This window comes from Perca flavescens, chromosome 6, assembly GCF_004354835.1.
Source record: "Perca flavescens isolate YP-PL-M2 chromosome 6, PFLA_1.0, whole genome shotgun sequence".
Taxonomy (NCBI): domain Eukaryota; kingdom Metazoa; phylum Chordata; class Actinopteri; order Perciformes; family Percidae; genus Perca; species Perca flavescens.
The window spans coordinates 2,080,005-2,096,910 of record NC_041336.1 but is presented as its reverse complement, the minus strand read 5'-3'; the positions used below and the strand labels follow the sequence as shown (position 1 = coordinate 2,096,910).

At 41.0% G+C, this 16,906-nt stretch overlaps 1 protein-coding gene across 1 annotated transcript; it reads left to right on the top strand.

Annotated features, from left to right (window-relative positions):
• Positions 1–14,781: 14,781 nt before the first annotated feature.
• LOC114556745 (uncharacterized) lies at positions 14,782–16,654 on the top strand. Its single transcript, XM_028579779.1, has 5 exons — positions 14,782–14,847; positions 14,932–15,042; positions 15,149–15,280; positions 15,583–15,693; positions 15,772–16,654. Exons 1-5 carry the CDS (start codon positions 14,782–14,784, stop codon positions 16,624–16,626), a joined length of 1,275 nt encoding a protein of 424 aa, XP_028435580.1. The 3' UTR covers positions 16,627–16,654.
• The last annotated feature ends 252 nt before the right edge of the window (positions 16,655–16,906 follow it).

The window sequence follows — 16,906 nt, the reverse complement described above, 5'->3', positions numbered from 1 at the left end:
AAGCTGTTAGAGACTTTACTCTGACATATCTAACATCTCTTTATATTATCATATAATAGCTGTTAGAGACTTTACTCTGACATATCTAACATGTCTTTATATTATCATATAATAGCTGTTAGAGACTTTACTCTGACATATCTAACATCTCTTTATATTATCATATAAAAGCTGTTAGAGACTTTACTCTGACATATCTAACATCTCTTTATATTATCATATAAAAGCTGTTAGAGACTTTACTCTGACATATCTAACATCTCTTTATATTATCATATAATAGCTGTTAGAGACTTTACTCTGACATATCTAACATGTCTTTATATTATCATATAATAGCTGTTAGAGACTTTACTCTGACATATCTAACATCTCTTTATATTGTCTAACCCGGTCTCACGCCAGTTCGTGAAATACTCACGTTATTTTGTATTCAGGGCCTGTGCTGTGCAGCTGACTGAGAGTTGGACTGACATATTCAATCTGTCACTAGCCCAGGCAGCTGTCCCTGCGTGCTTTAAAGCCATCTCCATCGTGCCGGTGCCAAAACACTCCACTGCAACAAGCATAAATGACTTCCGTCCAGTTGCACTCACCGCCATCATAATGAAGTTCTTTGAGAGGCTGGTCCTGGCCCATCTCAAGACCTGCTTATCACCTTCACTGGACCCCCCTTCCAATTCGCCTACTGTCTGAACAGGAGCACATAAGATGCCATCTCTACGGCACTCTGCTGTTCATTGACTTTAGTTCAGCATTCAACACCATCATCCCCTCCAAACTGATCACCAAACTCTGAACTGGGCATCAATACCTCCCTCTGTGACTGGATTCTGGACTTCCTAACCAACAGACCTCAGTCTGTTAGGTTAGATAATCACACCTCCTCAATCATCACCCTGAACACTGGCATACCACAGAGATGTGTGCTGAGCCCTCTCCTTTACTCAGTCTTCACCTACGACTGCACACCTTTACATGACTTTAACACCATTGTAAAGTTTGCAGACGACACTACGGTGATTGGTCTCATCAGCAACAGCGATAAGACGGCTTACAGGGAGGAGATCCAGCACCTATCATCGTGGTGCACTGACAAGAACCTGGCTCTCAACACTAAGAAGACCAAATAGCTCATTGTGGTCTTCAGGAAGTCTGAAGCTGGCAAACACATCCACATCCTCATCAACGGGACTGAGGTGGAGCGTGTCACCAGCTTCTAGTTTGTGGGTGTTCACATCTCTGAGGACCTCTCTTGGACCCCTAACACCTCACATCCTGGTGAACTTCTACTGCTGCACCATCGAGAGAATCTTCACCAACTGTGTCACAGTCTGGTATGGCAACTGCTCTGCCCATGACTGGAAAGCTCTGCAGACGGTGGTGAAAACTGCCCAACACATCCTCGGTTCCTCACTCCCCGCCACGAGACTATACAGAGCAAGCGATGCTTGCGTAAGGCGTGCAGCATCATCAAAGACTGTTCTCACCCCAACCACAGACTATTCACCCCACTCCCGTCCAGGAGGCGTCTCAGGTCTCCCCGCACCCGCACCAGCAGGTTAAGAGGAAGCTTGTTTCCTGCGGCTGTCCCCCTAGGCAGCTTTATTTATATTTATATAGCACATTTCAGCAACAGGGCAATTCAACTGAACTCTAACTCTGCATCCCGGTGATAATTAACCTACTAAGCCGCCCCAACCAATCGGACAATTTGCACTACCCTACCCCTCCCATACTGTTCGATTTATTTATTCACAGATGTACATACTGTAGTTACACCTAAACATAGCCATATTCTACCGCTCTTCATACTAATCATCCTGCACATACTTATTCTTACTATTCTTATGTTACCACACTGCACATAGCTTTACATACTGTACATATCTGTCTATATGGTTCATTCAGTATATCCATATCTATTCATTATTTCTTATTATATATTCTGTTAATACAATGCATATATCTATATTATTATAATGTCACTGCTACCACATTGCACATATCTGTTGTTCATATTGTTCATATTACATAGCCAATTTTTATTCTTCTCTTATTATACTGCAATATATGTATTGTCCTGCCTTTGCACCACCTGTTTTTACTTTGTATATGACATTGCACTTTTCCGCTTCTTATTGCACTTCTGGTTGGATGCCAACTGCATTTTGCTGTCTTTGTACTTGTACACTGCATAATGATGATGAAGTTGAATCTAATCTAATAAAACCTGTTAGAGACTTTACTCTGACATATCTAACATCTCTTCCCTTCCTAACGTAGCATATGTCTTTAGTTTTGTGAATGTCTCCTAACTGTCTGATGATGTAATTTAATTTATTTACAGTTTTTTTGGATTGCTTACACACTAAAATTAAAAGTAGTACACTATTAGCAAAACCTTACACTCAAGAAGCAAAACATCAGCCCGTATTTGCACAACTATAAGCACATTGTCAACCTCACACTTGTTGCAAAACTCTACACACAGTGATTTGCAAAACACTAAACACACTTAACATACATTACACACAAAAATCTATCACAAAGTCACTTCCTTGCAATACCAAAGCACTGACTGTCAAATTACCGCACCGTCCAACCAATTGGTTCAACACAGTCAGCAGCAGGTGAGTTCATCGGTTTTCAAGCACAATGGAAAGAGTCAGAGAAAGAGTAAGACGGGGAGGAGAACGAGGAGAACGAGGAGGAAGACAAGGAGGAGGAAGAAGGGGAGGAAGAAGGGGAGGAAGAGGAATCAACAGAGGAGGAATCAACAGAGGAAGAGGAAGAGATGGAGGCCATGCTGGAGGTAGAGGTAGAGGAAGAGGAAGAGGAAGACAAGAAGGTGCTCAAAGAGGACCGAATCTGACCAATGAGATCCGCGCAACACTGGTTGACCACGTTGTCAACCACGGCCTGACGCTGAGGGAGGCTGGACTGCGAGTACAGCCAAATCTAAGCTGATACACAGTGGCAAGTGTGATAAGAACATTTTGACTGGAAAATAGGTATTGTAAAAATATCATCATATCAAACACATCTGCACGGTTTCAGTAACTGCTTACAGTACTGTATTCTATGCACTATCAGCACTTCTGTTACCTTTTCCTGTGACATTACTGTACTATTGTATACTATTTTTTTTTTTCGGCATAGGATTGAGGGTCAGGAACGACAAGGGGGAAGGTCTCCTATGTTTACAGAACAGCAAGAGAGGGAGATAGTAAACGTGGTTTTGGCCAACAATCAGCCAAAACTGAGAGTAGTTTCAACGATATCCATCAGGTCTCAACATCAAAACTGGCACGCATCCTAAAAAAAAAACATATTCAAATGAAGCAAATTTATCGAGTGCCTTTCGAGCACAATTCCGAAAGGGTGAAACGACTGCGGCATGATTATGCAGAGGTATGTATTCACTTTAGCAGTGTGATCTTGCATACTGTCTCATAATCTTTTACTGTACTGTAATATGTATACTACATCTACACTGAACTACACCATTTTGCCTGACACTGTTCTTCAGAGAGTTTTACGAATGGATGGAGAGGAGATCCAGCATGAGTTCATATACGTAGATGAGGCTGGGGTCAACCTGACGAGAGCACGAAGGAGGGGAAGAAACATCGTTGGCCACAGGGCTATAGTCGATGTCCCAGGGCAACGTGGGGGTAATATAACACAGAATGGGGTCCTCCACCGCCATGCCCATATGGGCCCTTACAACACAGCACTCATACTTACATTCTTGGACCAATTGCACAACATAACCGCAGCAAATCAAATCGATCATATGCAATACATTGTTGTCTGGGACAGTGTGTCTTTCCACCGCTCTGCTCTGGTTCAGAACTGGTTTCAGCAACATCCACATTTCACCGTCCTATATCTTCCACCATACTCTTTTAGTTTTTCTCGGCATGGCGGTGGAAGGTATATGATCTCCGTCTCCAGGCTGAGGTAGCCCTCATCCAAGCCATGGAGGAGGCCTGTGACCAGATGGAGGTAGCAGCAATGCAAGGATGGATTCGTCATTCAAGACGTTTCTTTCCAAGGTGTCTTGCTAATGACAACATTGCCTGCGATGTTGATGAAATTCTCTGGCCAGATCCAGCTAGGCCAAGAGACAATGTCTAGTTTTGTTGTGTTTGGTTTTTTTACAGTAAACCTACAGTACAATACGTAAAGTGACATTTTGTTACAGTATTATGAATCTCCATGTCAACATTTTGGGCATGTTGAGAAATAAATGAGTTTCTTCAGTCTGCAACATTGGTCTTGTGTAGTGTTTGGTGAATTGACATTATATTTGTACTTTGTTGATGGTAGCCTACTCTAATCATAGGGAAGTAGAAGTGCTAAAAGTGTTTTAGGTTTATCACAGAAGAGTGTAACTCGTGCAAACAGAGTATAGTAATGTGAAACGTGTGTGTTTCATATGGTAACAAAGTGTGGTTTTTAAACAAAAGTGTATAGTTTTTACAAGAGTGTTTAATTATGCAAAGGATCTGTAGTGTTTTGCTAATTGGGTGTGTGGTTTTGCTAATTGTGTGTAGTGTTTTGAAAACACGGGCCCTGTTTTGAAAATCGTGCTTAAGCAATCCAAAAAAACTGTAAAAGGCACAATGTACATCAATCGACATTTTTTGTTTACACTCAAAATGTAAATGCGCTAGAGTTAGCAGAACTGGGCGAGCTTCAGGTAAAAGTAAAGTTCCTTTCAGAATACAGAAATGCCCGTCTCCTTACCTTGACAGAGACGTGGCTTAACGATCGGGATCCACTCTCTGATTTTGAGTTGGACTGTTTTGGGGAGCCTGTCCGTCTTGACAGAATAACTGTACACCAGGGTGGTCCCTGTGTAATTTTAATCAATATGTCACTTGTGAAACACGACGGACCAAAAAGCTGGACCTCTGTTATGGATCCGTCAAAGGTGCTTATAAATCCTACAGTAGATCTCCACTCGGCATGTCTGATCACAACTCTGTTTATTTGGTTCCGTCTTACAAATCAGTCCTGAAGACAAACATGTCTCAACACGTGAGAGTGAATAGCATCTTATTCGATGTTCTCTTTTCCTCCACTGGTTCCCCCCAGGGTTGCGTCCTCTCAGGAACAAAGTGTGTAGTGTCTGAACAGTTTGTCTTGGGGAACAAACTGTTAAGTTGCAGTAAAGAATAATAACTGCAAGGCAACAAAATCCAAGAGAAACATCTACAGAAATGTCTAAAAAATAAGAGATAAAAATGTGAAAGAAACTTTGAAGTGACAAAAAGCTTTGTCCTCACAGCTGAAACAGAATCAGAAGTTTAAATGTGCTAAAGACAGAATGATAATCTAAAGCATATTTACCTGAATGACAGGAGAGAGAGATAGAAAAGTCTGAGAACTTCTTGATCTTTATACTGTAAAATATTATAATATAATAAACTATCTTTCATAGGGTCAGTCTGGGTTACCCCCAGGTAACATAATATAGTGAGACATCATCCCTACAGGAGTAGATTAGAGGTTTAACTTCTCTTAGCTTTTATTCTAGTTTAGACATTGGGATTTTACTTTAGTTTGAGTTAGTTTTCATTCATTTAGTGTCTACTTTCAGACATTTAGTGTCTACTCTCAGACATTTAGTGTCTACTCTCAGACATTTAGTGTCTACTCTCAGACATTTAGTGTCTACTTTCAGTCATTTAATATCTAATTTCAGTCATATAGTGTCTACTTCCAACATTTAGTGTCTAGAGCTCTGCAGCAATCCAACCGCAATGAAATGAACCAATGAATTACTCTTTCTAGGCCGTTCTGACATCATCTAATCCCTCACAAACTCTCTCTGTTGTTCTCACCCAGTTATTCAAACTGGAAGCTAAACTCTGAGAGCTTGGTATGCATGGATGACTTTGGTGATAAAGCACCAAACCGGTTTTGTGTAAAGCGAGAGATAACGTGTGAGGGCACGTACCAGACAGCGTCTCCCTCTGAGCCTTTAACTTTCCTATGCTTACAGATATGGCTTTTACAACACCCAATGGGTGCCCTATAAAGCCCTAAAAACGTTCCTTAGCCGTGGTAGAATTTAGCAAAACAAGGATAACGTTTTAAAAAACTGACTGACAGCAACTCTGCCACAGCCTAAATATGAAACTCTGCTTTTGAGTCTCAAAATGGGTGTTTTTATTTTCAAGTTTAAATAATGTTCTTCAACAGTGGCTGGGTCTCTCTCTCTCTCTCTCTCTGTGTGTGTGTCTCTCTCCCTCTCTGTCTCACCTCTCTCTCCCTCCCCCCTCTCTCTCCCTCTGTCTCTCTCGCTCTCTCTGTATGTGTCTCTCTCTCTCTCACTCTCTCTGTATGTGTCTCTCTCTCTCTCTCTCCCTCTCTCCCTCTCTCTCTCTCTCTCTCTCTCTCTCTCGTTATTTATATGTTTTGTATTTTGTTATAAAACGAAAAATATAATGTGCTGTTAATAACAAAAAATTTGACTAAATGGGTCGAACCAGAAATACTTAGGTGCCAGGACTATGTGAAAATGCATTCAGTGGAGATTACATTACAACAGGAAATGTTTTTGAAAGAGACAGTTTATCTCAGAGAATAACAACAGGTCTCAACTGTCAAATAGAAAAATAAAAGTTGTGAGATTTCCTCGTACCTGAGGAGGGGACATATGTGCAGTATCTGTTGTCCCAACACAAACAAAGACACGTGTGTGTGGCATTTAATTATGAAAAAAGCATAAAAAGCTAAATAATGACTGTCGTCTGAAAATGCACTGTAACAGAATCTGAAAGGACATTTAAACGTAAAAAAAAGGATTCAAACAATCAACTTACAGTTTCTTCAAACCATCCAGTGTTAACTCGACGCCTGGAGAGAAAGGTAACTGGTTTTCTGGTTAAATGACAGACACACCTTGAGGAAGCAGGTAGGAAGAGCTGCAGCTGGAGCAGATTTTCACAATAAGACGACATTTTGGTTTGTTAACAACACTTGTTAACACACGCTGACCATGCCGCTATGAAGGTCCCATGGCATGAACATTTCACTTTATGAGTTTTTTCAACATTAAAAGGTGCTCTAAGCGATGTTGGATGACGTTACTTCTTGTTGACGTTCAAAGTATTTTAAAACAAAATGAAACTATCTCATCCCTCCCTCCTCCTCATCCCGTCCCCTCCCTCTGCCTTCCGTTCTTCAGCGCACTATCCTATACTCTAGATAAAAAAAACTTTTTCTTATCATCATTGCAAAATCTTGGAGAAATACAACTTACTGACTTTTGATAATTTTTGTCAATTTTCCTCAATATGCTTAATTTATAAAGTACTACATGGCTTGGCGCCACCCCCATTGCAAGAGTTTATTAAATACAGACCGACTCGGATTACTAGAGCCGTTGTAAACAGGGACTGTGAGGATCCTTTTAGAAAAACTTCTTTTAGCCATAATTCACTATCTATTAAAGGTAGTGCATTATGGAACACACTACCCCCAACTATAAGGGAATGTCCCACTCTGGCCACCTTTAAAAGCCAGGTAAAGATGTGGCTTAGAGCTAACCAAACGTGCAATCACCTCTGACTGTATGCTGTACCGTATTAGCTCAGTGGAGCATATGTATGTTGTGTCTCTGTTTTAACATTTACTAATGAATTGTCCTGTTTTTCTTTTCTTTTGTCCTGCTCTACTCTGTTTTATATAGCAAATGTTACTAGTGTATATCTTTTGTCCTTTTTATTGTAATTTCTACCTGCCAAATGGACTACAGATGGAAATCAGCCTTTGGTCTACAATCTGGCACTTTTATGTGTACTGCTGTACATGTTGATCATATGTGTATTGTCCTGAAATAATAAAATAAAAAATAAATCCCCCCACCTCCCAGTGGCTAGAAATGGTGATAGGTGTAAACCGAGCCCTGGGTATCCTGCTCTGCCTTTGAGAAAATGAAAGCTCAGATGGGCAGATCTGGAATCTTCTCCTTATGAGGTCATACACTGATTCATCAGCTGGTTAATAAGACAGAAATCTCCTTTAAAATCACATGCGACTACAATGTACCTTTTATAATCTGCACCATCATACTCACAAGGATTGGCAGTAACATCCGTCAGTCTGCAGACAACAATGTTAACGCGAGCTCTGCTTTTTCTGATATTACGAACACCAGGTTTCTTGTTATTAAAGTATTTCTGTCCTCCAGTCCCACAGATGTCTGACGGTTCTGATAGGCGCTCTGATAAAGGTAATCTTCAGCTTACAGTTTCCGTTGTAGTCTGTGATTCCTCTGTCACTCATCATGTTGGTGCAGCCATTACTGTTCATCTCCTCAATGATATCCTGCTTAAACTTTGCAGCCAGACTTTCTTCATCTTCTCTCACAAAGTCCAGAGAGAGCATGACAGCAGAAAGCAGCAGCACAATGGCAAAGGTAGAGATCTTCATGGTTATCTGGGGAACACAAAGTGGGCAAAACCTTGTAACAACACATTAGGTTATAATATGTCACAATGTAATAACGTCACAATGTAATACATGTTTACTTCATTATGCAGCCTATTCTCACGAACCATTCGTTCAAAAAGCTATGAAAAGTTTAGCACTGCAATTTGTAAGTATTCTTTTTTTTTATATAACCTTTATTTTTACAGGCAAATCATTAGGAACAGGTTCTTATTTACAATGGTGGCCTGACAAGTGGCATAGCCACTTTGGGGATGGGAAGAAGGGTTAGATAATAAATACATTAGAAATACTTAGAGTACAGGCCAAAAGTTTGGACACACCTTCTCATTCAATGCGTTTTTATTTTCATGACTATTTACATTGTAGATTCTCACTGAAGGCATCAAAATTATGAATGAACACATATGGAATTATGTACTTAACAAAAAAGAGAGAAATAACTGAAAACATGTCTTCATCAAAGTAGCCACCCTTTGCTTTTTGATAGCGCTGCAAACCGTTGGTGTTCTCTCAATGAGCTTCATGAGGTAGTCACCTGAAATGGTTTTACCTTCACAGGTGTGCCTTGTCAGGGTTAAGTAGTGGAATTTTTTCCCTTATTAATGGGGTTGGGACCATCAGTTGTGTTGTGCAGAAGTCAGTTTGATACACAGCCGACAGCCCTATTGGACAACTGTTAGAATTCCTATTATGGCAAGAACCAATCAGCTAAGTAAAGAGAAACGAGTGGCCATCATTACTTTAACAAATGAAGGTCAGTCAGTCCGGAAAATTGCGAAAACTTTGAATGTGTCCCCAAGTGCAGTCGCAAAAACCATCAAGCGCTACAACGAAACTGGCTCACATGAGGAGCACCCCAGGAAAGGAAGACCAAGAGTCACCTCTGCTGCTGATGATAAGTTCATCCGAGTCACCAGCCTCAGAAATCACAAGTTAACAGCAGCTCAGATTAGAGACCAGATGAATGCCACACAGAGTTCTAGCAGCAGACACATCTCTAGAACAACTGTTAAGAGGAGACTGAATCAGGCCTTCATGGTCAAGTAGCTGCTAGGAAACAATGCTAAGGAGAGGCAACAAGCAGAAGAGATTTATTTGGGCCAAGAAACACAAGGAATGGACATTAGACCAGTGGAAATCTGTGCTTTGGTCTGATGAGTCCAAATTTGTGTGTCTTTGTGCGACGTAGAAAAGGTGAACGGATGGATTCTACATGCCTGGTTCCCACCGTGAAGCATGGAGGAGGAGGTGTGATGGTGTGGGGGGGCTTTCATGCCTGGTTCCCACCGTGAAGCATGGAGGAGGAGGTGTGATGGTGTGGGGGGGCTTTGCTGGTGACACTGTTGGGGATTTATTCAAAATTGAAGGCATACTGAACCAGCATGGCTACCACAGCATCCTGCAGCGACATGCCATCCCATCCAGTTTGCGTTTAGTTGGACCATCATTTACTTTTCAACAGGACAATGACCCCAAACACACCTCCAGGCTGTGTAAGGGCTATTTGACCAAGAAGGAGAGTGATGGAGTGCTGCACCAGATGACCTGGCCTCCACAGTCACCGGACCTGAACCCAATCGAGATGGTTTGGGGTGAGCTGGACCGCAGAGTGAAGGCAAAAGGGCCAACAAGTGCTAAACATCTCTGGGAACTCCTTCAAGACTGTTGGAAAACCATTTCAGGTGACTACCTCTTGAAGCTCATCAAGAGAATGCCAAGAGTGTGCAAAGCAGTAATCAGAGCAAAGGGTGGCTACTTTGAAGAAACTAGAATATAAGACATGTTTTCAGTTATTTCACACTTTTTTGTAAAGTATATAATTCCACATGTGTTCATTATTAGTTTTGATGCCTTCAGTGAGAATCTACAATGTAAATAGTCACGAAAATAAAGAAACACATTGAATGAGAAGGTGTGTCCAAACTTTTGGCCTGCACTGTACATAAAATACAATTTGAAATACTACACAGAAAACAAACACTTATAACGAGATAAGTGCATAGGTACAAGGGTGAGTAAGAGAGGGAGAAACCATTCAAATATTTAGCTGGAAAAATGATTATGTAGAGAAGCAACTGCATATGTCTGTGAACCAGAATGATATGATGGTTTTGAATGATGAAATGGAAATAAGTAAGTCCAAAAGAAGTTTTTTTGCTGTTTTACAACACTGCTAAACACATCTAACGACTGATATGAGCGAGCTGTGATAGAGCAGTAGAAAGCTCCGTAGCCAATGTCTGAAACACTGAACGCAGTATGTAATATATTTCCCTGCATTTTGTAATACTTTATTTCAAAATGTGTGTAAGATAAGATGACACATAAGCAGATAAAATATGTTGTGGTGAAACAGGCTTCATCACATTGTGTTCAGGGTTTTTATTAAAAGCGTGCAACGAGAGTGTCAAGGGATTCTGGAAAAAAAGTTGAGAGCTGCAGATTCAAATAAACTTAAAACAAAAAGTAAGGAAAATTGTGTTTGGTAGATTATTTTTCTCTGTTAATGCTTTTTGGCAATAAATGTTATACCGTTGGGAAGCCTGTTAAGCCTGTTGTGTGTGTGTGTGTGTGTGTGTGTGTGTGTGTGTGTGTGTGTGTGTGTGTGTGTGTGTGTGTGTGTGTGTTCAACATTATGCTTAGCTATTGTTACATCACAGAACAAGACTGTTATTAATGTGTATTCTCGAAGTTAAAGGAAGTACAGTTCAACATTATGCTATTGTGCATTAATGGCACAATAGCATAACAATGATGGGCTCAAATATGTAGGAGTCATTTCCTCTTTTAGAAAGTTATTGAGAGTGCTGGCATCTCCACAACACACCACAATAGTTAATTTTTGAATCTCCGGTTAGACCATTTAAAATACATACCTTGTGATTTTGATTAATCTTGACAAGTCTGCCGTGAACTAAGGCAGGGATTCCCAGCTCACTGCAGACCCACAATGCCTTGTTCTTTACAGGGCATCTTGTACAGGAACGTGCCCACGGTGTCCTGTAAAGGGACTTGTTTGGTTTTGTTCTGTGGAATAAAATACATGTGTAAAAATCAATTACATATTTGAATTACTTTCTTACATTAAGTATTTTTGTTAAAAACACTATAATCATTAGTGTACTTAAACAACTTGAAGCTCAGCATTCTGTAGAAAAATCAAAAAAGGAAGATATTAGGGTTACATCATACATATTCTTACTGAATATACTGGTTAAAGGTACTATATGCAACATTTCTGCATTAAAACCAGGGACGTTATTTGGCCTATTTTAGGGTGGCTGACACTACACGAAAATTTTCCTAAGCCCCCCCAAATAAGGAAAGTGCACTCTGCATCACTCACTACTTTGAATCAATCTTCCTTCACCATTCATCTGTTGGTGTCATCATGCATAGCAATCTGTCTGTTTGATCTATACTAGTACAGAGCCTGTTCACAATGGGCCTGTTTGGAATGGGCTGATAGCTTGCCCTGTGGTAATGCTGCTTGTAGAATTCTCCAAAACCAAACTGTACCCCAAAATGACTAACAGAAGGACCCCAAACCACTTAACCCTTGTGTCTTCTCATTGACCAACTTTGGTTTTTTCTGGCATGTGAAAGCTGCCCCACATTGATCACAGCTGTACGGCTTCTCTCCAGTGTGAACTCTGATGAATCCCTAAAGAGGTTGAAGTTGTGAAGGATTTGTCACAGTGCTGACAGCGGTGACATTTGACTCCTCTTCCTCTCTGCTTCTATCAACAGAAAAACAGAGAGAGTTAGTGAGGTACCATGCTGTACCGATCTGAAACAACATTTAGAGCATGTCTGTGGAACATAGTTTGACTGATGCAATACCTTTAATTATCTGCAGACATTCCCATTATAGAGTTGCATTATGGGAAATGTAAGATCCAGTATTGGTTAATTTGTGATAAACTACTTTTGATTAATATGTGTGGCCTCCCTTTTTGTTGCTAGCCTTTAGCCAGGTGGTAATAAATGGAGGATCATTTGGGATTATTAGTGCTGGCAACTTTTTTTTTTTCAAGAATATTGTTTTGGGGCATTTTTAGGCCTTTATTTGACAAGACAGCTGAATGAAGGGGAGAGAGAGAGGGGAAATGACATGTAGCAAAGGGCCGCAAGTCGGAGTCAAATCCGCGGCCGCTGTGTTGAGTACAACGGTATATATGAGCTATATCGTCAGAGGAAGACTAACCCTTGTGTTGTCTTCCCATCGACCCCTTTGTCAATTTTTTTTCAGCAATTTTTGGGGATTTGTCGACCCTAAATCAGAACAGGTGAGGACAAGGCAGCAGTTGGTATGAAGGAGTTCAATAAAGAACACAAAGAGAACTAACATACATGTAAGCTGATGACTGTCCAATCACAGGGAAGAGACCTGGAGCACAGGAACAGACTTCTTGACAAAATTATGACGACAAAGTTTAACAGCAGCAGAAAGCAGAGACTAAATCCATGAGGTAACGAGGGGAGAAACGAGGGACAGGTGACATGAGGGCTGATGAACAGGTGAGACACATGAGGGCAGAGCAGCCAATCACAGAGGAGGGAAAACACACAAGACAGGAAGTAGAACAAGACATGAGTAGTAATAGGATGGCGTCTTTGCGCGTGCATGTGTGACGTCATCACACGCACGCGCAAACCCGCCATGTAATCTGGTCATATGAGCGTGCATGTAACGTCGCGGGTGCCCGTTGGTACTCGCTGTCGCCATCTAGTGGCCGAATGTGGTATTGCATCTAATCGTTGCTGGTACTCGCGGGCGCCATCTAGTGTCCGAATATGGTAGTGCATCTAATCGTCGAAACTGCGCACGCATCTAGCGGATGTGATGACGTCGCGGTCGAACGTCGGCACACCGCGAGTGCCATCTAGCGGCCGAATATGGGAGCGCATCCCGCCGTCGATGCTGCGTGCGCCTCTAGCGGATGTGATGACGCAGCGGTCGAATGTCGGAACACCCGCGATAGCCATCTAGTGGTCGAATATGGGAGTGCATTTCGCGAACGTGGTGACGTATGTAGTGTGGGCGGCCGCTTCACCACTACAGGGGTCTGGTGCACTTGAGCGGAGGCGTATTCTCACAGATTTCATTGTACATGTGGTACCCTTTTTACCACGTTGCGTTTTTCCGCAACAAAAGGCCATCTGGCGTTTGTCTTATGTTTTGGTGAAAAACAACTAGGGATCGTTTCTCAACAGTGCCCTCTTTAGCCTTTTGTTTACTGCTATTTAGCTCTTTTTTAGATGTTTTTTTAGCTAGTCTGGTAACTAGCTTGTTTCCACGTTTTTTTCCACATCAAAAAGCCCTCTGGAGTTTCACTTTTTAATTCTTTTTTCATCGCTACCTACAAGTGGTAAGTAAAGCTTGTGTTTAAGAATGTTCAAAGCTATTTAATTCATTCAGTCATTCATGAATTAGCTAAAACTTTGATCGTGTGTTCGTAATGCTGGTGGGTTGTACCACATGACGCTAGTGTTAAAAAAAAAAAAGAAAAGTTGTGTTAGACCAGTAGCTAGCTTGTAAATGTGGGGTCTTTTGTTGTGAGTGTTAAATCGTCATAAAGGGGTTTGGTTTGTGGTGTTTAAAACCCCTTGTTTCAAGACGGGGTCTGCTCACTTTTTTACCTGCATTTTGTAGCTACGTGGCTAGCTAAAACTTTCCCTCGTTTTCTCAACAAAGTCCTCTGAAGAAAGAGGATTCGGTTCTACAGCAATGGCTGCATTTGGTGAGTATATTTAAAAAAAAAAAGCTTATTGTAAGGTATTTAATTCATTCAGACATTTGTGATTTAAAAACGTTTTTTTTTTTTTTGTGTGTTATAATGTAGTTTGCATCATTAGGTGATCGTGCAAAGAGCTGGGATAACGTGGCTGTGTTAGTTGACGAAACTATTAAACCATAAGGTAAAAAACTTATAAATATATTATACACTACAGCATTAATTGATTTAGTACTGTGTTTTCATTCATTTTGTTTTTGTTTTTTTTAAAAAGCTCCGTGTAGCCCATTCCTACAGACCCCAACACGCCAGAACATTAAACCAAAGGCCACTCTAATAAGGAATAAGAACACAGCAAACAGGTATTTACGGTTTATTTATCTCTTTCAGTATGTAATATTTATTACTGTTTAATTTATCACTGTGTTTGTAGCCATCTAATATATATATATATATATATTTTTTCTTTGTCTAGACAATCAGCCCCTGAACAAAAAGGATCCGCAAGGGCGAGGGCTACTCGCTCTCCCATGTGGCTGAAATCAATCCTGTTGAAAGACCATGTGCTTCGATGCCCCTCTCTGTGGCTGCTACGCCTAACGTTCGCCATCGTAAGCCTAAGAAGCAATTTATTGAGGTGAGTTTAAAAGGAAAGCAGTAAAATAGCGTGTTGTATTTAAAAAAAAAAAAAGATTTTTTTCTAATCTAATGCTAATTCCAGCCTGTGAAGCCATACACGACCGGTCTCCCGCCCAAAAGTAGCCCCCCTTCCTTTGTTCCGGTCTCGTCTTACCCGACCACTGTATCTTATGATAGTAACACAGCAGCTGAGGTGAGAAAACCTTTTGTAGCTAACAGAATATATTTACATAGTGTTGTAAAAGCTTTTTAAATAAAATGTATATATTTTTAAAAAGGCTTTTTTCCTTTCTTTTTAGCAACTAAAGGCGACGGAAGACTTAGTTACATTGTATTTGACGCCTGAGGACGATTTCACACAGTCACCCCCATGGAGCAGATACGTATGTCCACACAAGCCTAAGAAGAGATCTAGGAAGAGATCTATTGAGGTGAGTTTAAAAGGAAAGCAGTAAAATAGCGTGTTGTATTTAAAAAAAAAAAAAGATTATTTTCTAATCTAATGCTGATTTCAGCCTGTGAAGCCATACACGGACTGTTTCCCGCCCAAAAGAAGAAGCCCTTCCTTTGTTCCAGACACGCCTTACCCAGACACTGTATCGGGTGTTCCTAACACCACTGCAGAGGTGAGAAACGCATTTGTAGCTAGCAGAATATATTTACATTGTGTTATAAAAGATTTTTAAATAAAATGTATATATTGTTAAAAAGGCTTTTTCCTTTGTTTTAGCAGCTAACGGCACGCAAAGACTTGGAGTCCTTGCATCGGTCGTCGTCTAGTACACCAACGCCCTACCAGCCACCAAGTGTCTCCATTGAGAGGGAACAAAAGACATCTGATGAGGTGTGTGTGTGCTTGTGTGTGTGTGTGTGTGCTTGTGTGTGTCTTTATTTAACCAAAAATATTTTGTTATACCTCTAGACAATCCATGCCATAGAAGTAGGCGAAGTATCCGAAGACACCGGACTAACAGCGACAGCCCCTACATCACGCCAAACAAATCGTGAAGCTACAGGCGAAGGGTCTGAAGACACAGAGCTAACAGCACCCGTCCCTACATCACGTCAGACAAATCGGGGAGCTACGGGAGAAGAGTCTGAAGACACTGGACCAACAGCAACACAGCTTACACCCCACCAACTGTGTCAGGCTGCTTTGCAGGAGGACCCTGAATATAATGTAGGTGAATACCTCTTTAACTGTATCTATAGCACCGAGGAAGGCACCGATTATGTCAGCTGTATACCACACACCTCTGTTATAACTGTGGCAGATAAAAAGTGTAACAGCGCTAATACCGCCATAACCACTCCTGTAAATGTATTAGAGGTTAACGTTCCATTCCTTGATAAGCAAACAGTACCTAATTATATTACTAACAATCGGTTTGAACAAGGTGGGGCACTAGGAGGTCCTGAGCAGTTAACATTACTTCAGAGTGCAGAGTTTTTTGAGTATTGTGTTAACACATCCCCTCAACAACCTGCAGTCGCTGACCCTTATAAACAAATACAATCAGAATTAGCCGAATTACGAAAACAAAACAATGGTCTTATGAATAAATTAGATGTCTTGCAAACAGCTAACACACAATTGACCGGTTTGGTCACAGACTTTGGAGCTGCGCTAGCCATTCAGGCCAGTGCTAACACGCATTTGGTTGATATGGTCACAGGCTTTGGCACAGCTATTGCCTCTCATGTCAGCTCTCTCAATTCAATGCTTGATCCTATGATAGTATGCCTTAAAAACACAATGAATATGACCCCGCAGTAAAAAAGTGTTAAAACAGTCTATAGTTTGTGCAAAATAAAAAAAAGAAATAAAAAAAAAAAATGTCATCCCCACCCAAAAAAACAAAAAAATCTGAACCCCTAGGGGAGTGTGATGCTCGTATTGATGAGGAACTAGAATGGCCGTGCAAGGACGATTACACAAGAGCAGTAAACAATCCTCAGGATTTTGCACGATTGTGTGCAATGCATGCAAAAATATTCGAAGCATGGGCCCGATCTATGCCTCGCTCTAGACCTAGTGAAAGCAACAGTGAAAAAAA